At 41.5% G+C, this 26,151-nt stretch overlaps 1 protein-coding gene across 1 annotated transcript; it reads right to left on the reverse strand.

Moving 5' to 3' along the window:
• Positions 1-1,305: 1,305 nt before the first annotated feature.
• LOC133448760 (signal recognition particle subunit SRP68-like) lies at positions 1,306-25,322 on the reverse strand. Its single transcript, XM_061727650.1, has 16 exons — positions 25,185-25,322; positions 24,769-24,835; positions 22,626-22,739; positions 21,059-21,254; positions 20,022-20,104; positions 19,833-19,942; positions 18,849-18,928; positions 18,608-18,748; positions 8,301-8,399; positions 8,129-8,193; positions 7,892-8,045; positions 6,420-6,514; positions 4,329-4,458; positions 3,331-3,406; positions 3,197-3,249; positions 1,306-2,068 (listed from the first exon to the last, which is right to left on the reverse strand). The coding sequence occupies exons 1-16, from the start codon at positions 25,270-25,272 to the stop codon at positions 1,841-1,843; spliced, it is 1,779 nt and encodes a 592-aa protein (XP_061583634.1). The 5' UTR covers positions 25,273-25,322; the 3' UTR covers positions 1,306-1,840.
• Between the last annotated feature and the right edge of the window lie 829 nt (positions 25,323-26,151).

Raw genomic sequence — 26,151 nt, forward strand, 5'->3', positions numbered from 1 at the left:
CCACACCCTGCTGAGGCATCCCACACACTCCCACACACACATATACACACCTCCCACATACACACACCTCCCACACACACCCACACTTCAGCAGAAGAGCTCGCACACACACAACCTCCCACTCCAGTCAGAGAATGAAGGACTTCAGGAAAACAAGACGTTTTGTGCAAATATTTTAATTTTGGGTTTAGAGACCAAATGAAAATCACACATTCAAGTCTCCACAACTACTGACCCCAATTCATGTTTTTATGACGCTAAACGGGAGGAAAACCACTCAGAGGTGTGAGGAGGGGCCCGTGCTCGGTCCTGGAGCACGGGCGCGTTACTGGCGCGTTAAAACCTCCTCCAGACCTCGCCGTCTGCTGCTTCCAACCGCCTGACGACGGCAGGAAGTCGACAGGAAGTTCCCACTTCAAGGCCCGGTCGGATGAATGAAAGATAAACGAAGCTGCTTTGATTCTTAAAGTGATGGTTTTAAAAACGGCTCCGTTGTTTTGAATTAAGAACAAAAATCCATCAATAATACAGCTTTTGTTTGCTCTTCACATCCAGACCTGAATAAACGTCTTTAGTTGCATCAAATTTTATTCGTTTTGGAGTCAAAAATACAACGGATTATTAGGGCCAAACTAAGACAAAAAAAAATTGGAAATTACGAGAATAAGTGATAATAATATGAGAATAAAGTTGTAAAATTATGAGAATAAAGTCATAATGTTGCGAGAATAAAGTTGTAATATTACGAGAATAAAGTTGTAATATTATGAGAATAAAGTCGTAATTTATGAGAACTCTAACAGGAAGAGCACAATCGTTTTAAAGTCCTTTTATTGATAATGCGGTGCTGATGTCCCAAAAGATTAAGTATTTCCTTATTTGTGAAACCGATACCAAAATATAACTTCACAAGATGCTCAATATTCCTCATTTTAACACAGGGAGAAGGACTGCTCTTCCTGTTAGTTCTCATAAATTACCACTTTATTCTCGTTATATTACGACTTTATTCTCGTAATTTTACGACTTTATTCTCATATTATTATGATTTTATTCTCGTAATTTCAAATTTTTTTTTGGGTCTTAGTTTGGCCCTAATACTCCATCGTACAAAAAGGGCTAAAAGTTCAATTTTAGATAAAACATGATTTATGACACTGATGATCTGACAGGTTTTACTCCGGAGGAGCTCGTTTAAACTCACGAGAGGGAAACCATTTTTCCTCTTTCATAAAAAAAGGAATAAAATTATCTTTATTCATAAAAACTTTAAAAAAAAAGAAAAAAAAGAAAAACTGCCGTTAATTCAGAAAAAACGAAATTTATTTGAATTGAAAGCAGTAAGATTCTGTCGACCGACACCGGGTTTTTGTTCCCTCAGAGGCGTCTGTAAGGCGTCCTGGGGGGGACATGAGGCCCGTGGCGGCGTCTTCAGTCGTACAGGCTTAATCATCGCGGGCTAACGTGAGACGAAGGACGAAGCTCAAGATGCGATAATGGAAACAAAAAAAATAAAAAAATCAAATCACTTCGTCAAATTAGTTCTGGTGATTCATGCAGGATCTGAAAAAAGACAAATAAAAGATGAAAACGTCTCACACGAAGGAAAACAAAGATGAAAGGCGCTTACATGAATGGGAGAAGACCCAAGAATGCCAAACGAGCCGAGTTTAACTACAGTTGGAGGCGGCTGGAGCGCCGCCGTGACCCCTGACCGGTCAGAGTTAAGAACCTTCAGATCGGACTGATTCCCTCGGAATCAAACAAAGGAGGTGAGATGATTCCAGCCGACGGCCGGGAGTCCGGCGGGTCGTTAAACTCGGACGGGGGTCTGTGTGGCCTAGCTGCCGAAGCCGAAGATGCCCTTGATGTAGCCGGTCAGGCCGCCCTTGCCCTTCTGCTCCACCTTGTCGTCCAGCGGAGGGAAGGCCACGTGGTTCAGCGCCAGGTCGAAGAACAGCGGCTTGCAGGGGATCGGCTGGAACTCGGGCGGGAACTGGACCAGGTTGGGCTGCTTCCCCACCAGGGACGAGTCCAGGCGGAAAGTCTCCAGGCGGTCGCAGAGGCGCTGCGGCGAGAGAGAGGGGGGGAGTTGAATTCCTCTTTAGTTCAATCCTCTTTAGTTTAAATTAAATCCGATTTAAAATGAATATCCTGATATATATTGTATCGTGAGCTGAATATTGTGATATATATCAAATCGTGAGCTGAATATCGTGATATATATCGTATCGTGAGATGAATATCGTGATATATATCGTATCGTGAGCTGAATATCGTGATATACATCGTATCGTGAGCTGAATATCGTGATATATATCGTATCGTGAGCTGAATATCGTGATATATATCGTGAGCTGAATATCGTGATATATATCGTGAGCTGAATATCGTGATATATATCGTGAGCTGAATATCGTGATATATATCGCATCGTGAGCTGAATATCGTGATATACATCACATCGTGAGCTGAATATCGTGATATACATCACATCGTGAGCTGAATATCGTGATATACATCACATCGTGAGCTGAATATCGTGATATATATCGCATCGTGAGCTGAATATCTTGATATATATCGCATCGTGAGCTGAATATTGTGATATACATCACATCGTGAGCTGAATATTGTGATATACATCACATCGTGAGCTGAATATCGTGATATACATCACATCGTGAGCTGAATATCGTGATATACATCACATCGTGAGCTGAATATCGTGATATATATCGCATCGTGAGCTGAATATCGTGATTTATATTGTATCGTGAGCTGAATATCGTGATATACATCGTATCGTGAGCTGAATATCGTGATATAGATATCGTATCGTGAGCTGAATATCGTGATATATATCGTATCGTTAGCTGAATATCGTGATAAATATCGTATTGTGAGCTGAATATCGTGACAAATATCGTATTGTGAGCTGAATATCGTGATAAATATCGTATTGTCAGCTGAATATCGTGATATATATCGTATTGTGAGCTGAATATCGTGATAAATATCGTATTGTGAGCTGAATATCGTGATAAATATCGTATCGTGAGCTGATTATCATGTATCGTGTCATGAGATCAGTGTATCGCTACAGCCCTCGCTGTCAGGACTGGCAGCACCAGAACCAGAGTCCTAGTTCCCAGAGGCGGGTCCAGGTGTGTCCAGATGTGTTTCCTGCTCTTACCGTGTTGTCCTTCAGCTGCTGCTGCGAGGGAACGTCCGCCGTCTCGTCGGTATCTGGAAGACAAGCATTTCCTCAGGATCGCGGCTACAAGCGAGCAGAAGAGAGAACGGGCTGGAACCCGGAGGACCTCTTACCTAAGATGGCGGAAGCTTGAAGGGAGTACTTCTCAGCGCTGACCTCGGCGATGAGCTCCTGGACGTCGGGGAGGTCCTGCAGAGACCCGGGGTGGAGGTCAAAGGTCAGACTCATTGTACTAGTGCAGGGGTGGCCAACCAGTCAGAGGCTGAGAGCCACAGTTACTGTGTTACTGCAAAGAGCCACATCAACTACCCATGATCCCTCACTCCCTGCTCTCTCTGAGAAATAAAAATACCATTAGAAAACGGAAAGGTGAAATCCTGCAATCTGATTGGTTGTTACTGTGGTATAATGAGCATATTTTTCATTCCAATGTATACAGTATACTGTTTATATTTCGTAATTATATATTTTGTACTTTTTTAAGCCTTATCACAGCAGATCATTCTGCGTCAGGGAAGCAACAATGTTTCCATGACAACAACCAACAGTTACATATTTTTTGACGGTTACAGCAGGTAGCAAAAAGTAGCTGAAGTTTATTTTTTTTATTTTCGTTATCGTTTCGGCATGTTGACGGTAAACGATTTCCGGGGAGGCGCTAACGATGGATGAATGGATTGACGAGTGCCTGTCTCCGAAAAAAAAGAAGAGCAAAAGTTTTAAATATTAATATTTAATTTATATTATATATATTAAACTCTCCCACTCTGTTAAAAAAACGCCCTGTGTTTATCTTCATATTTTCGTTTGGCTGTGCATTTTTTCCCTGCCATTTTGAGAGTAGATTTGAGAGTAGACGAGTTATTCCCGTCACAAACACGAGCGCTAGCGCCCGTATAGTTCAACGGGTTGAGCAGGGACTTATGTAAACCTTCCCCTGTACAGCGACGCGGGTTCGATTCCAGTCGCGGCATATTTTGCCCCCGCTGCCCGTCTTTCACTGCACCTATCAAATAAAGTTGCAAGAGCTGGATGACACCGGGCAAAGAGCTGCATGCGGCTCGCGAGCCGCGGGTTGGCCACCCGTGTACTAGAGCGTGGCGGTACCGACCTTGAGGCTGTTGTTCAGGCTCTTGGCCTTGGACTGGACCTCCTTGGCGTATTTCAGCACCCGCTCGTACAGCACCAGCGCCTCGCTCCACTTCTTGACCAACACGTACGACTGAGCGATGAAGAAACACCTGACGGAGGAGGAGAGAGAGAGGAGCGTTAAAGACCGGAGTACACATCTGTACCGTCCAGATGTTTCACACATCTGTACCGCCCAGATGTTTCACACATCTGTACCGTCCAGATGTTTCACACATCTGTACCGTCCAGATGTTTCACACATCTGTACCGTCCAGATGTTTCACACACCGGCCCGTTTAACATCGGGCCGCCTCATGGTACCGTTCCACCCGCCAACGAGAGCAGAAACAACAGGCAAAACAGACAAACATTGGAAGGAACGCACTTATTGTTCACACGCAAAGTTAAAATGACCTTCAATGGTCAGTCTGGACCCCTGAACGCAGCCGGTTCCTGGACCGCCGGACCCAGCCGGCCCCGGGGACAACATTAATAGCAATTTTGCTGCAAACGCGTAGTAGTCGCCAATAGGGCTGCAACGATTCATCGACTTTGTTAACAAAAATCGATAATCAAAATTGTTGACAATGAATTCCATTGTCGACAATTGTCGCCAGACGTGTTTTTCCAACGGAGTGAGGCGTCTCACTTCAATACCATCTCTGCCGAGAGTCGCGCATGCACGATAGCGTCTCAGCCGAGCGGTGGCGGGTAAAACAAAAATGACGGCGTCCTGTACAGCAGCTGCGTGTAACAAAACTTCAAAAGTTTGGGAGCCTTTTAGCCTGGATACGGCGAATAAAAAGATTACTTGCAAGGTTTGCAAAGCAGGTAATGCACGAGCATTTGAAGAGAAAGCACGTCAGACAGTTGAATGAAACGGACTTGCCTTGGTAAGATATTAAACGTATTTTGGCTTTAAAAGAGAGCTTTTTTTATCGTTATGCCTGACTGTGCCTGAAAAAAGTATTTTAAATTAAATGCATGCAGTCCGAAGAAGTTGAATAAAATATCAATTTTTCATTGACGTACCAATCTTTGTGTTTATTATCATTTGCCACATAATTAAAGCAACCTCATACTAAATTTAAGAAAAAAAATACTAATTATTATAGTCGGTGACTAGTCGACTATTAAAATAGTCGTTAGTTGCAGCCCTAGACCCCGTCCACACGTAGCCGGGTATTTTTAAAAACGAATATTTCTCCCCTCCGTTTATAAAAAAATTTGCATCCACACATAACCGAAGATCTGCGTTTTCGACCACATTCATAAGCATTCTAACCTGTAGATCATCTGCGGCTCCCGGGAAGCTGCACCTCCGCGGCGCAGCTGGCACCGCGGGCACCGGGGCTCGTAGGGTGCGCGCGGAGCCGCGTACCCTACGGTGTAGCCTCTGCGTCGGTGTAACGCAGTAAGTGGTGGTCAAGACCAGAGACCATTTATTTAATAGCTTGGAGAACAGATGCTGGATCATCTGTAGTTCTGTAGTTAACAAAAGGCGCACGTCAGAGCAGATTTGTTGTTGTTTTGGCGCATAATGTGACGTTCGAAAACGCAAAACTCCGGTTGTGTGTGTCTACACGCATCTACATAAACGGAGTTTTCAAAAATCTTCACTTTGCCCGGAGTTTTTTTAAACCTTCGTTTATTTGCGTTTTCGTGTGGATGACAGGTCCAAACGTAGGAAAATATCTTCGGTTTAGCAGATATCCGCAGATATCCGGCTACGTGTGGACGGGGTCCTAGTCGCCAGCCGTTGCCAGCTCTGGGGCCGTCTGGAAGGGCCCAGGTACGAAGCCTAGATTTTGACGCGGAACCATAATTCAGGCTTAATGTGAAGCTGCAACGTTTTCAACCTGATCTCACAAAAATCCGTGAAATGCCCAGAACCGCTTACGTACCCTAACGTAAACCACGCAGTGACGTAGCAAGTGGTGTCCCAATCCCTAGGGAAGATTACAAGGGCCCTACGCCTGTGGCTTCATTTTGAGGGTGAAGTGGTAGAAAGTAGGGTGAACATTGGGATTGGCCCTTAAACTCCTCAGAGAACTCGGGGACACAAACCGACCTGTAGGCCTTGTAGACCAGCGTCTTCAGGGACACCTCCTTCTGGAAGGTGTGGTCGTCCTCCAGGCCCTGCAGGGTGGAGAGCTCGGCCAGACTCTGGACGGACGGAGAGATGGAGGACAAGTTCAGGACACAGATGAGTTCAGAGTAGAGATGGCTGAAACCGAAACTAACAATAAACACTTGGCCGAATACCGAATAATACCGAACAATGGTTCTTCGCAGTTTTTCATTTATTTTGCCAATTTTTTCACCATTGCATAAATCAAATAAATGTGCAGTGAAATACCCGCCAGTCACAATTTGTCTTACTGTATTTATTGTATTTTTTCTCATAATCCTTTTTCATTTTCTCCCGTTCAAATCCAGGTAATCAGGTCGTGGTGGGGCTGATCTCCGCAATTTGTATAATAATTGTAAAAATCTGGGTTATTTTCTTGGAGGATCTGGTCATATCAAACAGTGAGGGTTCGTCACCGCATCGGTAGAACGACCTTTTCTCTGCTGTGCGTCCCGTGACCGTCTCCATCACCAAGCAGCTTCCCAAATCCAACTCAGCCTGGATCTTTTCTCGTGTCCTCTGCTTTTTCCAACATCCCAGTAATGATCTGACATGCTGACATGTTTGCTGCATTTAACACCGCTCCCTCACTCCACGATGCTCGCTGTTCGATTGTATCATCACACGCCGTTATTGTTTGGTTTTTTACAGTGGCCGAGACCCGCCATTGCTGAAAATAAAAGTAACGCTGCAAACAGAAACAAACGCCGCTGCAAATAAAAAAAAACACAGCTGCAAATAAAATACCAACGCTTTGCAAATAAAAGAAACGCTGCAAATAAAACAAACGCCCCTGCATTAAAAATAAAACGACACAAATAAAAAAGCCACAACGGAAGTGAATTACCGGGGACTATTTTTTGCTGATGCACCGGTGTTTTTTTACGTGAGAGGAGAAGAAGAGAAAGTGAAAAGGAAGAAATAAGAAGAACGAGGAATAAGAAGAACCAACGAACGAGAAAATAAGTGAAAAGGTTAGTGTTCAACGTCGCTACGTGTAATTTTTAATGTGCAACACCGGTGCATCGGCAAAAATAGTCCCCGGTAATTCACTTCCGTTGTGTTTTTTTTTTATTAGCGTCGTTTTTTTATTTTATTTGCAGCAGCGTTTATTTTATTTGCAGCGGGCTTTCTTGATATTTTCAGCGTTTCTTTTATTTGCAGCGGCGTATTTTTTGTTTGCAGCGTTTATTTTATTTGCTAAGCGTTTATTTTATTTGCAGCGGCGTTTGTTTCTGTTTGCAGCGTTACTTTTATTTTCAGCAATGGCGGGTCTCGGCCACTATAGTTTTTCCCCTACTTATTCCACCGAACACGAAAGTGTTTTTTTGCTATTTTCGGCCGAACAATTACGTTTACCGAACATTCGGTGCGTCACTAGTTAACAGATATTAAAGCCGTGTTTCCTCCACCTGCAGGATGATGTCGTAGAGCCGGATGAGGTCCTGGGGCCGGGGGCCCCTCTTGTACTCGTCGGCCTCCGTCTCCTTCAGCTTGCCGTGCAGAGTGTGAGCCATGCTCTCGTTCCTCTTCACCAGGGTGCACAGCTTGATGTAGGTCAGGTAGCTGCCGGAGGAAAGACGGCCGTCAGGACAGTAACTTAACGACAACCACAACATTCTCCTCGGGGCGCCAGCGGTTCCTCTTACCTGTGCAGGTACTGGAGGTTGGAAACCTTCCCGCCGTCGCCTTCAGAGCTCCTCTCTCGCTGCTTCTGCAAGAAGCAAAACGCAGTTTTTCACTTTCCTTTCCGCTACCAAACACACTCGTTTTGGGGCTCGCCTCTCAGATAAATAGCCGCTTTACGGCGGCGTCTCTCACCGCCTCGGTCTTCAGCTCCTCCCTCACGGCCTGGATGGTGTCTCTGCACTCGGCCAGCAGGGTCTCGTACAGGTGCTCTTTGGTCTCCTCTTGGGCCGCCTGGAAAACACAAAACTGTTAGTTTCCATTCGTAAGTAAGATTCGTTGCAGTTGCTCAAAAGAGAGTCCATTCTCACGATTGATTGACAGTCGGCTCGGCCAATGGCTGGCTGGCATTCAACCAACCAGCGTTGGTTAAATGTCATGTTTGATTTTGCCGTTGTGTTAAACGGTTCATTTCGGCAGCTCCGCAGATATTTTGGTTGGGTTCGGCTGAAGGAGCTGGGGGCGGAGCTAACTTTGATTGACATGTGGCATCTCAAGCAACATGGTTGTCCATTGTTTTATACAGTCTATGATTCAGACTGACGTAGCGCCGACTGCCAGACTGAAGGTCAGGAAAACGTTGCAGTTCCTCGGCTGACCACTAGGGGCTCCAGAGGTCAGTCAATCTTCAATGAGCAGAAATAAACATATATACAGTCTGGTAAAAAAAAACAAACAAAAAAAAACATCCATGGACATCTGTACGGGGACTATTTTTTTGTACATCAAGTAAAACAAATTCTCTTACAAATTGGCCCTTTGTCAGCCTCCTGATTAGTCCCTGATTGACCAATCAGAAGAATTATCCTCCGTTGCTGCATCAGGTTTATCTGGTTGGACAGAACATCCGTCTCTCTCGTTCACATCAATGGAAAAAGTGTAGTTTTTACATTACCTTGTATAAAAATTTTAAATCACTGGATTTTTAAATTTTTATTTAACTTTGCATTAGTAAAAGGGCAACATTTGTAATGTTGTGAAGGTTCATCGTGTTTTTATCCCTAAATTGGCATCTCCAATCCGTCGGCTCGGGAGCAGGCTCCAACCCATAGCTACAACCGGGGAAGCGTTTATTTATTATTTATTTATTTATTTATTTATTTAATTTATTTATTATTATATAAAATGGTTAAGCAGTGTGTAAAAGTGGTAAAAGTGACACCCGCTACCCAGAGAGAATCACACTAATACATTTCATCCCAAAACCAACGGTAAATTACGATAAATCTACGTGGATGGCCTCACCTTCCACCGTGCTACCAGCTAAACTTATCAAAAGATCTTGTTTTTGCCGAAAACCTCAGTTTTTTAAACTCACTCCACAGTACCTGAGGTACTTTTTATTTGTATCTAGTAGCGAAAATCATTCTTTGGTAAATTAATTAGAAATAGAGTGATGTAAAAGCCTGTTTTTACAATGGAAGTGGATGGAGAGATGACAGACGGGGGCGGGGCTTGACGAAAGGTCAATTGGGAACACGGTCCTGTGACTGGTGGCCGGCGTAGCCAACGGCTGGCATCACTTTTGCTACTTGGCTCTTAGCACAAGAACTAAAACAGAATAATAGTTCAGATCTGAAAAGAGAACATGTTTCATTGTGCTGTTAATTTCACCAACAGACCTCCGAGACCGGTTTTGGTTTTATCTGGGAAGATCTGAGCTAAGAAAGTGCTAATCGAGGATCAGTTAAACATCCTGACTAGGCCTGTGTTGAAAAAAATCGATTCTCATACCAATTCTTAAAAATCGATTTTTACGTCTAAAGATCGATTTTTTTTTTTTCCATCATTACAACTTTTGGTATTTTTTTGTTTATGCCCAAAAAAGGATGTTTTGTTGGACACCAGAATAACTAGTGCCATATTTTTGCCTTTAAATGTGTTTAAAGGTATGAAAACATTAAAGTTTTCAGTTATAATTGCATAAATTGTCTATATTTCTTTGCTTTATATTCTGTCTTGGGGTTTATTTGCATAAAATGCTAAAAACCAAATTCTCAAAAATGGGAAAAACTAAAACTGATTTCATGCGTCTCTGTTTCCTCCCTGGATCTGTTTGATAATTCTGACCCACGATGTTTCTGAAAGCAGTTCTATCAGCATTCTGGGAGCTGATTGGTCCTTACAGCATCATTAGCTGCAATACTTGGTGTAGAATCTCAATATAATACTAGTATTCATATGTTGCAGAACTACAGTCATATAATTAATGCAACAGCTGAAAAAAACAGTTTTAATAACACTAACCCAAATCAATATCGGAATAGAATCAAATCAAAGCGTGATAATCGATTTTGAATCTTAAGAAGAGTTGATTCTTCACATTTGAATCGATCCCCAGCTCTAATCCTGACTCACGTTGCCGATTTCTAGACCACAGCTGAAAAAGAGACGCAACGCTGCAAATGTGTCGCCAGAGCTTCGGTCTAGACCGTCTGAGGGAACCAGGACCCTCCCCAGACCCGGGTGGGAGGATAATTATCACTAATCAACCGCCGTGCACCGCTGCACTGCAAAAACTCAAAATCTTACCAGGAATATTTGTCTTATTACTAGTTGAAACGTCTCATTTTTAGTCAAAAAAACTCATTACACTTTAAACAAGTCATTACCAGAAAAATAACTTGTTATTTGACAATTTTCACCTGTTTCAAGTAAATTTTCACTTGAAATAAGTAGAAAAATCTGCCAGTGGGACAAGATTTATCTTCTCATTACAAGCAAAAAAATCTTGTTCCACATGCAGATTTTTCTACTTATTTCAAGTGAAAATCTACTTGAAACAGGTGAAAATTATTGTTTTTTCCAGTGATGAGTCTTGTTTTAAGTGTAATGAGAATTTTTTTGACTAAAAATGAGACAATTTAACTAGAAATAAGACAAATATTGTTAAGATTTGGAGTTTTTGCAGTGTGGCAACAGATCAGGTGACCACAAATGGGTGTCACCACAATCTAATCCTATTGTTTGTTTATTCGTCTCACTTCTTTGTGTAAAAGCTGAATGACTCATGAAGAAAAGAGGAAGAGCGGCGGCGTTTGTTTGGCATCTGGTATAACCGGCCACAACCAAACCGACGCTTCAAACGCCATCAGAACCGAAACTGTAGCGCCACAACTGTTGTCTCAGATAAATGTTTTACACCTTATTAGTGGTGACTTTAGGAGGTGGATGTAGGAGGAGCGACTAGAGCCGCAGTTAAAGCAGGAATGCTGGTGCTAAACCGGGGGGGGCAGGTATGTGGTCCGACGGGCTGCTCACACATTCCTGCACATAACTCACCAGCAACGAGCCGCGCTGGAGTTTCAGGGTTCAGATCTTTGTGAATGACGGGATTCTTTCTCCGCCTTATCTGGCGTTCATCTACACACTAATCCAGCAGGGTTGCTGCTCCGATTCTCAGGGAAACCTGCAGGTTTTCCCCTCCTGTTCAGAGGAAGCAGCAGGGGTTGAGACGTAAAGTTAGACTAAATATCGTCGTCAACGAACCTTTATCACGAGAGGATAATTAAATATATGATGCAATATCGTAGACGAATAAAAAACGAGACTAAAATGTAGATTACAAAATGAAAACTCTGCTAAAAACGTGTCTTCATTTTTGTTGACCAAAACGAGACCAAACTAACAAATCCATGTTTTCAGGAGTTTCCTCTGTTACCAGTTCTTTCAGGAATCTGCTCTCATCTTTCTGTCTGTCAGTGTAGAACCTCTAATGTTTAAGATGGATCTCAGGAATGATTGTTTTTAACTTTTTAAGCACAAATCACATTTGAATACTTAAATTTTTCATTTTTCATTTTTCCCCCCCCCCATTTAGTTTTTCTTCATTTTTTCCCTTTTTTTCCCTCTTTTTCCATTTTCTTCTTGTTTTTTCTTTTTTCCTCCTTTTTTTCCCCATTTTGTTTTTCTTTATTTTTTAAAAAACTTTTTTCTTTGTTTTTTTTATTTCTTTTCCATTTTTTTTCCGTTTTTCTTTTTTTGGACAAAAACCAGACGAAATTTTCTAGCAAAGATCCTTAATGTCCATGTTTTCAGTAGTTTCTCTGGTTTAATGTCCATGTTTTCAGTAGTTTCTCTGGTTTAATGTCCATGTTTTCAGTAGTTTCTCTGGTTTAATGTCCATGTTTTCAGTAGTTTCTCTGGTTTAATGTCCATGTTTTCAGTAGTTTCTCTGGTTTAATGTCCATGTTTTCAGTAGTTTCTCTGGTTTAATGTCCATGTTTTCAGTAGTTTCTCTGGTTTAATGTCCATGTTTTCAGTAGTTTCTCTGGTTTAATGTCCATGTTTTCAGTAGTTTCTCTGGTTTAATGTCCATGTTTTCAGTAGTTTCTCTGGTTTAATGTCCTTGTTTTCAGTAGTTTCTCTGGTTTAGTTCTGCTGGGTGACGTCACGTCCTCAATCCCAGTCGCATTAATTGACGGTTCACGTCAATTAAAAACAAAGTTACCATCTTTGGATACACTTTCCTACATAGACATGGAAAAGAAAACCCAGTGTGTCGTCAGAAAAGAAAAAGATGGGGACAAAAATAAATATGTTGTAATCTCAAATTAGAGTCTTCTGTATCTGGAATGAATGTATTCTTGAGTCTATAAGATAACAATAATATAATAAGATAACCTTGTTTGAATTGAAAAATGGGTTTGGTTAAAAACAATCTTTGACTAAAACTAGACTAAAATGGTCCCGGATAATTCAGACTAAGAATAAGACTAAAATGCTCAGACTTTTAGTCGACTGAAACTTGACACGACTAAAAGGAGAACGAACGTGACTAAAACTAATAAAAACTAAAATGATAATTGGACCCAAAGACTAGACTAAAACTGAAACAAGCTGACAGAAACAACACTAATGCACAACACATTCCCTAGCATGTGGCGTCCCCCAAGGTTCTGTCCTCGGCCCCACCCTCTTCATACTTTACATACTTCCCCTGGGTCGTGTCATCATCCGCCCTGGGATATCATTCCATTGCTACACTGATGACACAACTGTATTTCCGGACAGTCCCACTTCCCTCCGCCCCCCCGTCAGCACCATCATTATCCACCTGCCTTGAGGAGATAAAGGCGTGGATGGCTCACAGTTTCCTGCAGTGAAACCCCACACCAGGTCAATTCATCCCCAATAACCAGCATCACCTTTCCCGGCCAGAACCTCCCGCTCTCATCTGTAATCACCAACCCAGGTGTCAGAAATGGACCCCCACCTGACCTTTGACCCCCACATCCAAAACCTTTGAAAAACCTAACTCTTCCACCTCCTAAATACAGCCAGACTCCGTCCCACACTTTTCCTCCCTGATGCCGAAAAACTTGTCCAGGCTTTTGTCTCCTCAAGGCTGGACTATTGCAACACACTCCTCACCGGGACCCGAGCAGGAGAATCCAGAAGCTCCAGCATATTCAGAACTGCTGCTAGGATTCTGATGAGAGATTACACCCAAACACTTTCCACCGGCTCCCCGTCTCCTCCAGGACTGAATACAAGGTCTGCCTTCTAACCCATCAGTGCATCCACAGCAACGCCCCATCATATCTGAAAGAACTCATCACACCCCAAACCGCCACCCACTCCCTCCGCTCTGGAAATCAATACTTACATATTTTTTTTCAATTTTTTCTTATCTTTCTTTCATTTGTCCTTTTTTCCATTTAGTTTTTATTTATTTATTTTTTCCCTTTTTTTATTTTCCATTTCTTTTTTGTTTTTCCTTTTTTTCCCCATTTTGTTTTTCTTTATTCTTTTTTTCCTTTGTATTTCTTTTCCATTTTTTTCCGTTTTTTTCTTTTTTTAGACAAAAACCAGACGAAATGTTCTACCAAAGATCCTTAATGTCCATGTTTTCAGTAGTTTCCTCTGGTTTAGTTTTAGTTCACTGAGAGCACCACAGTCACTTGATGCCTTCAAAAAGGGACTCTAGACTTTGTTGTTCACCAAGGCGTTTGCCTAACCTCAGTACAAACTATGTATTTTTAATCCTTTAGCTGTGCAGAGGTGAACATGTTTTGACTTTTTTTTCTTGCAATTTTAGTCCATCTTATTTTTGCTGCTTTTTAAAAAAAAAATTGTTTCTATTGAAGCACTTTGAGATTTGTTTGAAATATAAAGTGTGTTATAAATAAAATGTATTATTATTATGATGAAACGGAGCTCAGAACTGCAGATCGGATCACGTCAAAGCTTCTCAGGAATGGAAACGGTGCAGAATCAGACGAAGCAGAGTCGTTAAGTAGGAGAGAGGCGGCGGCGGCGAGGGCTGCTCTCTTCCTCCGTAAGGGACTGACGTTACTTGATGCCTCGTTTCCTGCCAACGCCCCGCTGAGGCCCGGCAGGACCGGCTCGACCTGCCGAGCCTCCTCCGCTGAGCCGAGGCAGGGCCGATCATCACGACGGAGGGAGCGACGCCTCGCCTGGCCGGTGGAGGAATGTGCAGGATCCTCAGAGGCCGGGAGTTAAAGGCCTCCCAATGTTCACCCTACTTTCTACCACTTCACTCTCAAAATGAAGCCACAGGCGTAGGGCCCTTGTAATCTTCCCTAGGGATTGGGACACCACTTGCTACGTCACTTCGTGGTTTACGTTCGGGTACGTAAGCGCCTGCGTAGTTACGTTTGCACATACGTCACACCATATCAGGAAGCCCAGAGATAAAAGCTGTTTTAATTTCCGCTGTAGCGCTGTTAATATGCCACTTTATTAAGTTTTAATATTTTTTCCGGTGTAAAAGTAACCGTTAAGCTCAGTTTATCCAAATAACGCCTGTTAAGAAATTTGCCCGATGTTTTCAGGGATGAGAAGAGCCGCCGGCGATTTATGGTTCCGCGTTAAATCGACACAGAGCCTACGGCGTACGGTGCGCGTCGCTGCGTAACCTACGCCGTAGGCTCTGCGTTTATGTAACATAAATCAGCCTTTATTCTGATGAGATCTGAAGATACAACGCAACAACGAGCAAGCGAGTGATTATGTACATTCACTGAGTGAATATTATGAAAGTAAAATATATATTTCTTGCTAGAAATGTAATCAAAACGCATTTTAATGCAGAAACTAACTCAAAATATTGATTTTATTCACTAAAAATGAGAAAATGCCTGCCATGTTTTTTTGTTTGATTCAGTCTGCAAATGATGACGTAAAGCATTCTGGGAAATTTTCTCTGGCCCTCGGTCGGCGAGTTCATCTGAAATCCCTCGCTGTGAAGGACTAGATCATACACACTAGCCCTACATGTAAAGAGGAATTGGGACACCATTACCCTCACGGGAATGCGCAAAATTTAGGGATACTGCTGAAAAGTAGGACTAGGGGGGGGGGTTGGGACTGGACCAAAGACCGGGTCAGAAATCCCCCCAGGGAGCAGCGTGGGATGCTAATGTGCTGGACGGCAGGAGACGACGGGGCGGGGGATGATTACCGGCAGCTCCAGCATTCAGGAGACACGTACTGCAGCATGTGGAGCCCCGAAGGCTGAAAGTGTCCAGGGAGGACGACAGTCTCCGTCCTCAGACCTGGGGGGGGTGTGGGGTGTGTGTGTGTGTGTGTGTGTGTGGGGGGGGGTGGAGTCCTCTAGCACTCATGTGTGGGCTGAAATGTGCAGAATGCAGCCGCGTTACGAAAGATGCTGCATGCCAGAGACCTGAGTGGCCGCGGGTGTGACGGGCGTGTCTGCACGGTGCTCAGGCAGAACTGAGCTGGCAGCAGAGCTCCCCCCGCTGGTCGGATCAGGAACTGCACACTCTGTTTTCCTTTACTGAACCCTGAATTTTTTATTATTTTTTTTTTAAATCGTGAGAGCAAAAATCACAAATTAAATGTTTGTTTGGTTTCCTGCATCAGTTTGACAAGGAAAAAAGAATTTATCAAGTGATTTACCCCACCGACTCTACAGGACTGTCTCAGAAAATTAGAATATTGTGATAAAGTCCTTTATTTTCTGTAATGCAAAAATGTCATACATTCTGGATTCATTACAAATCAACTGAAATATTGCAAGCCTTTTATTATTTTAATATTGCTGATCATGATTTACAGCTTAAGAAAACTTAAATATCCTATCTCAAAAAATTAGAATATTCTGGGAATCTTAATCTTAAACTGTAAGCCATAATCAGCAATATTAAAATAATAAAAGGCTTGCAATATTGCAGTTGATTTGTAATGAATCCAGAATGTATGACTTTTTTTTTTTTTTTTTTTTTTAAATTGCATTACAGAAAATAAAATGACTATCACAATATTATAATTTTCTGAGACAGTCCTGTAGATGACTGGATTGGTATCCCCTTAGAAATTTTTAGGATGGAAAAGCTGACCTTCCATCTAAAAACACAACGGGACATATTTTACAAAATTTGAAATAACTGGATCGTATTTATCCCCCATGAGAGGAGATTTTATTTGATTTCACTGGTACCATTATGTTGTAACTCTGATTTAACCTTTGACTGGGTTTTATGATTAATTCCTCAGCAGCAGCGGCAGGTTTACCCCGATTTCTGTTCATAGTTCATGTAAACAGTTAAACTAAGCTGTATTGTATCAGAGTCCTATCCTTATTCAGGACGTCTTTCTGATGCGGTTCTAAGGAGGAAGATTCACCTCCCATTGTTGTTTTCCCTCCACGAGTGCTGTGAAACTTTAATTGTCTGTGAAACCGGGCTCTATAAAGCTCAAAGGAGGACAAACCCACAAACTATGACTAAACTACTATTGGGCCAGTTTACTTTGATGTCTAGTAATGTACATTTTCAGGACTTAAACAAAACTGGAAGGACATTCATTTTCATTTACTCAAATATTGCTGTACCGTTTTATCTACTTGTCCTTTCCAAATAAAGAAACAATTATATAAAAAAAAAAAAACAAGTGATTTACAACCTCACACATTCATTTTTTTTAAAACATTTTGATGTCCGAACTGTTGCAGGAAAACACACTGGTGGAAGATGGAAGATAAGACCGTCTCTTCAGACGATCCAATCTTGATCAAATCTACCACAAGTTTGAAAACTCAGCAAGTTCATCAAGAAAATACGCACAATAAACCAATTTAAAGATCTCTGCACCGAGTGCTGTAGGAATGACTTCAGGATCATTCTCTTGTCTGGAGAAAAGCTGCTACGAGAGTCGGAAAACCTTCAGCAGAAACATTCATCGCATTTAGGGGTGCAACGATTAGTAGACATGAATTGATAATAAAAATAGTCCCTGACAAATTTAATTGTAAACTATTGCCTGAAAGGGAAAAAAAAAAACAGTGTAAGGCATCTCTATTCCAATAGTCGATTACTAATGGAATATCAGAATGGTCTAATCGCGGTACTGCAGCTCTGAAATGTGATTACAGATTAATTGTTCGGTTGGTAAATTTGAGCACAGACCTGCACAGATTGAAGAAACAATGTACGAGTCGGACACACAGAGCCGTTTCTGCTGAAAAGTGGACCACATTGTCATTTCTAACTGTATGATTTACACGTGTTTCATGATTAGTGTCAATATTGACGGTTATTTCTTCTTTATATCAGTTTGAGAAACATCTAATCCAGTCATTCCCGACTCCCGTCCGTCTTCACGGGGGATTTTGGACACTAATTTGTTGCAATACGCCGGTATCAAAGAGTTAATCAAGCTTAACTGAGTTATTGATCCATAATAATCTGTCAACTGGTTTGTCCTCTGATAACTGATTATCAACCTAGGTGTCTTATTGATTATCAAATACTCAGTAAGACATTCGGTGTGGCGCGTTAAAGGGACATTTTATTCACTATTTGTTGTAATACTATAGTTTATTATAGTCCTGTGTTGAAAAAAAATAAATAATCGATTTTCCTATTCTAAATCGATTCTCATATTAATTCCTAAAAATCGATTCTTATATCTAAAGATCGATTTTTGTTTTCATCATTACATTTTCGCCCGGTGAACTTTAATCCCAGCAGTCGGACACACAGTTTGTCATGACACTTCTGAAAAATGCCAGGTGCTTCATGGCAATGTGTGTGTGTTGTGACAGAATAAATTAGACGAGCTAAAATGATTTGTTTACTGCATGATCTGTTGCAATTGCTTTCTTTTTTTGCACTTTAAATGGATATTGAAAGGCCTGTTTGAGTTATTTATTTCACAATAATTATTGTGAAATTATTATTTCACTAGTTATTTTAAAGTCATATAATTCAGGCAACAGCTCAAAAAACATTTTAAATAACACTAACCCAAATCAATATCGGATCTAATCAAATCCTGATAATCGATTCTGAATCTTAAGAATCAAATCGATTCTTGACGTTTGAATGGATCCCCAGCCCTAGTTTATTATTCTAAGTGGTGTGTATTTGGACATAAGCACTGAGGCTGGAGATGATCAGAGTGCATGCTGGGATATAAAACCTCCAGCTAAACGCGGTGTAGCAGCAGGAGCAGACCTGAGCGATGGCGGCCTCGTTGTCGGCCAGGCCCAGCAGGAAGACGCGAGCCTTGTCGATCTTCACCGGCACCGTCCGTCCTCGCCACTCCACCTCACTCATGGTGGCGGCCTGCTTGGTCCGGGCCTGGGTGATCAGGGCCTGAGCGGGAGGGGGGAGGGAAATAAAATAAATCACCGTCTGGGATCCACATCAGCATCATCAATCATCTTTAAACCAACAGTCGTGGCTCCCGACTCACCTCCAGCTTCTCGGCCATCATGCCTCCTCCTCCGCCCGTCAGCCTCATCTGCATCAGGTCGTTGATGGCGTTCTGGTCACCTGTAGTTACGAGTGCAGCCACTTAAAACACGGACTAAATAAACAATCATAAGCAGGGCCGCCGCAAGTGGTGTGCGAACCGTGCAACCGCACGGGGCCTCACGCTATGGGTCGTTTTTTTTTTCCTTCAAAAAATGTTTTTTTTCCTTTTTTCCCTTATAAATATGAACAGTTACGTTCCATTACAGACCTAAATGTGTACTAGTCTGTGCATATCAATAAATATATGTGCAATGATGCGCGTGTCTGTTGTTCAATACAACTGATCAGACCAAGCGCAGACACAAGCTGCTCTGATCCAGACGGTGGAGTTGGAACAAACTGTCACACAATGTCGAGAGAACGAGACAGATTCAGGAAATTTCCATCAGGGGATGAAAAAAGGAAAAAACTAAAGAAAATGGAAGAGTTTAATGCCTCTCTGAAAGGCTCGTTTGATAAATTTGTTACAAAAATCACAATCTGACCGGGTCTCAAGCAGCCGTGGGGCCGCGCATCGAGGCGAGAGATGATGATGATGAGGCAGGGGAAGGTATGCAGTATTTTGATAATTGGAAAGTTAAAATTGCGCATATAGACACCCGATCCGACCCGAAAAACCCAAAAATTTTGCTTGCACTCGCTACGCTCACGCGCGAGGGCCCCCCCCCGGCCATTTCGCACAGGGCCTCGCAAACCTCCCATACGGCTCTGATCATAAGACCCATAAAAACTATAAAATTATATTCCAGTGAAAATAAAAAGGTCTCATTTGAATTATTTGTATTCTGTTTTTTACTTTTTTGTACTCTTTTTGAATGTTAATGTAGGAACCGTTTGGTTCGTTAAAAGCAGCTCGTTATACGACAATGACGTCGTAGTTTTTAACCGACACCGTGAGGGAGGAGGATCCGCGGCCACTCACCGATGTTGTAAGCGCAGTAGCGGATGTTGGGCGAGATCTCGTCCACGCGCTGGCGGTACAGCACGGCCAGCTCCTCGGTGAAGGCGCTCGCCAGCTTCTCGTAGATGGTTCTGACAGAGAGACGAGCGTTCGTAAGAGTCAGGTCCGGTACAAATCTTTACAGGATAAAGAATGAACGTTTAAACGTACTTGCACTTGTTGAAGGCCTCCATGGCGAGCTTCCACTCCTGCAGCTCGAACTCCACCATCCCGGTCAGGTACGCCGTGTAGGCCTGTGGGAACAACGGGAACCGTTACTGCGCTGCCACGCTAGGCCCGTGCTGAAAAAAATCAATTTTCCCCATTCTAAATTGATTCTCATATTAATTCCTAAAAATCAATTCGTATGTCTAAAGAGCGATTTTTTTTTTTCATCATTACATTACAACTTTTGGTATTTTTTTGTTTATGCCCCAAAAAATGAATGTTTTGTTGGACAGGAGAATAACGGAAGAGTCTTAGGGCCATGCAGGAGAAAAAAAATCGAGATGTCGAGATTAATGTTGAAATACAATTTAGAAAAAAGTCGAAATGCCGCCTTTTTTCCTCAACATTTCGACTTTTTTCTTGAAGTGCATAATGAAAAAAATATCTTCCTCCTCTAAAATATTATTTTTATTTTTCCTCCTGCCTGGCCCTGATACTCTTCCATATGAGAATAGCTGGTGCCAGGTCTTAAGTTTTCAGTTATAATTGCAAAAATTGTCTATATTTCATTACTTTATATACTGTCTTGGGGTTACATTTGCATAAAAATGCTAAAAACCAAATTCTCAAAAATTAAAAACCGAAATAGACCGAAAATGGAAAAGATAAAAATGGAATGTGGGAAAAAATAAAACCGATTTCATCCGTCTCTGTTTCCTCCCTGGATCTGTTTGGTAATTCTGCCCCACGATGTTTCTGAAAGCAGTTCTATCAGCATTCTGGGAGCTGATTGGTCCTTACAGCATCATTAGCTGCAATACTTGCTGTTGAATCTCAATATAATACTAGTGTTAATATGTTGCAGAACTACAGTTATATAATTCATGCAACAGCTCAAAAAAACTGTTTTAATAACACTAATCGATATCGGATCGAATCAAATCTTGATAATCGATTCTGAATCTTAAGAATGGATTCTTGACATGTGCATGGATCCCCAGCGCTGCACAGGCAGCTCTGAGGACGGGAACGGGCGTCACCTGGGCCTCCAGCTTGGTCTTGGCGTCCACGTTGGGGCTCTCACAAAGCTTCTCCAGCCGCTCGCTGTGCTTGGCCGCCTTACGCAGCCGCGCCAGCAGGTGGAACCTCTTGCGCGGCTCCGTGTTGGCCTCCTGCTTCAGCTGCATGGCGTAGCTCCACGCCCGCTCCGCCTCCATCAACACCAGCAGCAGATGCCTGGAGGGGACGTTCACATAAAAGTACAGTCATCTTTTAGTTCCCCAGCCGGCATGTTGAGTCCGGCCTCGCAGTAGAAGAAGATCCTGGACCTCGACGGGTCGATCCGGGCTGAATACGAGCACGTCTTGTACATCGTAATAATGCAAAAGTTTGTTTTTTGTGTACAAAAGGATTAAAAAACAAGCAACCAATACACACATGATCACTACAGATTGTATAATTAACTCGGATACAACATGACCAGGGTGTTTACAGATTTGACCAAGTTAAATTTAATACTTTTTAAAACCATTTTCACTCAAGACTAAAAAGACAAGTCACACACTTTGAACCCAATGTCCAGAGAAACTGGAATTTTCAAGCCATTTGTCGCTAAATTTCCATTGACCCATATTTGCTTTCCTTGTCTCGAGACTATGGTGACCAAGAAATCCAGTACTGAGGTCGAGGTTGCCAGATCTGACAGATTCCAGCCCAAACACGACGTAAAACCCGTCGAAATATTGAAATAAAAAGAGCCCAAATAATACATTTTTTCTTGATAAAACCCTAAATTATTAAAGCTGGACACCAAGGCAACACTGTTGCATGTATCACTGTAAAACAGTACTTGATACCACAACAGTACGTCTTCAACGCTGCAGCGTCTCCACCAACACCCCGTTTACTCCGAGAACGGAGGAACCGTCACCCCAGAAACGGTAAAATTAAGTTAACTAAGCGCTAATTAATGAGATTAACATTACATAACGTTAGCCCTGTGGAGGGTGAGGTTTCTATTAATTATAACTACTGTCGACGCGGCTAACGTATTTAATCTTTAAAAACACAGAGCTGTAGAGTGATGAGGGTGAAAAATAAAAACGTAATAAAGCTAACTGGGTCATTTTCAGTTTTATCTGTAGTCATTGATGGATAAAACATCAAGTAGCGCTGGAGCCTAATGTGCTCCGATACAGCAGCTCTCAGAATTATATTTGAACACTGTCAAAACTCAAAATCTTACCAAGACTTTAGCTTAAAACTTAACTAGAACTTGAAATTTGCTTATCGATTTATTTTGTGCATCTAAAAATAAAGACATTGATTATCTAAAAAAGGAAACCAGTGGTTCATTATTAGGTGAAATGTCTTATTTTCTTATGTTAATTATAATTGCTCTTTAACCAAACAAAAATGTTTTATCCGATTAATCGATGGAATTTTCAGTAGAATACTTGATTACTAAAATATTCGATAGCTGCAGCCCTATTTGTGATCAGATGATTTTAGAGCAGAAACACGGGATTAGAAGGAGGAAGAGTTACAGAGACACCGCCGAACACAAACTAGTGTTAACTCTTTACGACACGGGTAAACATCACCAACCTGCTGTCCGACAGCATCTCCACCGTGACCTTCTTCCCAACAAACTTGTGTCTGTTTCCCATCTTGAAGCCGAGCGTCTTGCGGAGGCGGCGCAGCCTGCGGGAGCAGTAACCCCTGCAGGGAGAAAGAAACGGCTTCATCAGATAATTAACAGCAAATCTACTTAAAGATGCTCAAATATCTGAACATGTTGGACCAAAGCCAGCGACTAACAAGGTTATAACTTAAACTAAACCCAGTTTATGCACTAGAAGCAGGTCAGCGTTTCCACCGTTAAACCTCATCCTGACGCTGAAGGTGAAGTTCGGGAGCCTTTTAGCCTCGATACGGTGAATAAAAAGATGACTTGCAAGGTTTGCAAAGCCGACCTTGCTTTTCACGGGAGCACGTCGGTGCATTTGAAGAGACGTCGAACAGTTGAACGAAATGGACTCACCTTGGTAAGATATTAAGCCTATTTTCATTCGTTAACTTTGTTTATTTCATGTTATTTATTAGTATTATTTGAGCCACTCACAGCTACTCTCGTTGCTATAACCTCCATCACATAATTGATGCTGCATGAAAGGTGAAAAAGCTTGTGTGATGATAACAATGATGGATTTGCATCTAACGTTCAGTCAGGTACCTATGAACTGTCAATTATCCATCAAGCTCCACAATCATCATGTTAACATTAAATCAGATAGATTTGTCTGGACTTTTCTCTTGCGGGACGGGAGAAGACACTAAACCAATGCCTCTATAATTGTGCGCCGTGCGGGCAGGAATTCTCAGAGTTTTGCAGGAGTGGATATAAACACTGCGGGAGCAGGATGAAGAAAACAGTCCCGCTATATCAGGGCTCTAGTACCATCTTTCCTTTGTTTATTATCATTCGCCACATAATTAAAGTAACCTCATATTAAATTTTTTAAAAATCACTAATTATCCGATTAGTCGACTAATCGTTTCAATAGTCGGTGACTAGTCGACTATTAAAATAGTTGTTAGTTGCAGCCCTACTGTACAGCTGGACAAATTGAAGTGCATGAACAATAGTGTTATGACAACCGCGTAAATCCATTGTGTGTGTTGTAATAAATTATTGATATTTGCCATCAGTGTATCGATTATTTATTGCGACAGAGAGTGCAACAATATATTGCAATATAAAAATTTTTCCCCCCACCACAAAATTATAGTATAGTTAGTTATTATAAATAAGTGTTAATAAATGATTAGTGAATGGGGGTAGGATTAAATAAGTTTACACTTCTTCCTACTCCTTTTTGCACATGTAAATTACAATATTAAGTGTTAAAGTATGAAATTCTTTGTTTTTTGATTTATTCACACACACACACACACACACACACACACACACACACACACACACACACACACACACACACACACACACACACACACACACACACACACACACACACACACACACACACACACACACACACACACACACACACACACACGCTTATGGTAGGAGCCAATGAACATAAATACATTAGACAGGAATCCATACATACACTTATGTACACACTTAATACAACATGCACTTTATACTAGACTACCACTTACATTATAACATTACAAACACTTAACGTGAAACATTTTGTGGTCCCGAATTGTACATTTATATATATGAGCTTACTTTAACTGGCGTTTCAATATGGAGATGGACTGTGACTTTTTAAGGCTTTTATCATTCAACTCGTTCCAGATGTGTGTTTCCCCGACACACAACACTCACACTTGTTCCCACAAGTTTACGTTGTTTTCCTATAATAAGGTGTTTGTGTCTAGTATTGTGGGTGTGCAGGGGACCAACGGAGATTGGGATGAGTTGAGTTAATCTGGGAGCCTGAGACCACCTGATATATTGTACAAGCATTATGGAAGTAGTTATATTCTTTAATCTTTACCATAGTAGGCAAACAGATGCGAGTAGGTGAATTAAATACCAGTCCAGGAGATGGCACGGATATTTGTTTTTCTGTAAAACTTCTAATTTTTTTAGATGACTGGGATAAGTATTACACCAAATAATATTACAGTAATTTAAATGTTGTTTGTTTTCTTATCTTCTCTTTAATTCTTGTCTTTTACATGTACTAAAATCAAATGAAATCCATTTATATCCCACCTGTATCTCTGGTAGTCTCCGTGTCTGAGTCCATGCTGCTGCTGGGACTCCTTGATGATCTGCAGGACTGCAGTTTAACGAGGTGAAGGAGCAGAACATTCATTCAAAATGCAATATAAGTCAATTAATCAACACAGTTTGGATGAAAAAGACAATTCCCCTCCATTTAAAACCTTCCTCACAGCCTAATAACAACAAACCCTGAGCTCATTTAAAAATACAGAATCAAACTGGTGCAATAAAGTGACTTTAAAAGCGTCAGAGCTGGTTTATGAGGTGATTTTAAGAGATTAACTGACAGCTTCACAATGACACGTTGCCTAAAGGCGTTAGCAGACTTAGCTTAGCTCCCCACACAGAAACGGCTGCTTCTCAGTGGAAACTAAACCCCAACCGCGGTCTGAGAGGAAGGATACTTTCGAGACCGAGTCCTCCGTCCGAGGAGTTCTCCTTATTCTCCTCCATGGGACCGAGTTTGGCTCCGTTCTGCTTGTCGGAGGACATTTCTGCAGCTAGCCGCTGTAGTGCACCGGGAGAGGAGAGAGGCGGAAACCTCGCGAGATTTGGGGGCTGGGCGAGATTTTTTTTGCCTCCTCTGAAACTTTATTGCGCATGACCGTGGACAAGTCTGGCGTCACCTCGTCCGAGAACATCAGAATACCTTTGATTTTCATATAAAAGTCAGAACTATATTAAATTCACTTGCAATTGAAATGTAAATTTCGCAAATTGGAAGGATTTTATTTAATTGTATTTTTTTTTTTTTACATACAAGTATTTTTTTTACAGGCAAGTATCTTTGTTGTGAAGAACAATTATAATTATAATACCATATGTTATATGCTCTTATAATTTAGTATAAGAAGAAAGTGATATTTTATTTTTAAGGTAGTTAAAAATAAAGGACATATTATTTTATATTATTTTGTACAACTGTGCAATAATAAAAACTAACAGACTAAAAAACAGTTTTTTTTCCCAAAAGCCATAACCGCCCTGAACAAAATCTGAATGCCTTCATGTGCAATTACTGTTTTTACCGTGCAATACTTTTTCCCGGACTATCTGTGCAATATTCCACATGTGTAGTGTAACTATATGTTATTATCTGTAAATAGGATCTCAGGTCTTGATTTCACTATTCAAATGCACCTTAACCTTTTTTATATTATTTATATTTCTTATACTCTTATATTTCTTACTGTTTGCACTGTCTTGCACTGGAAAGGTGATGCTGCTCTCAATCTCACTGTACCCAGGTATATTGACAATAACGTATTCTATTCTAATAATAATAACCACAATCATACACTGTAACAACGCACTTTTCAATAACCATTACTACCTCATACTGCTGCACCTTTCACTTTTAAAAAAAAAAAT

Source organism: Cololabis saira, chromosome 1 (assembly GCF_033807715.1).
Source record: "Cololabis saira isolate AMF1-May2022 chromosome 1, fColSai1.1, whole genome shotgun sequence".
Taxonomy (NCBI): domain Eukaryota; kingdom Metazoa; phylum Chordata; class Actinopteri; order Beloniformes; family Belonidae; genus Cololabis; species Cololabis saira.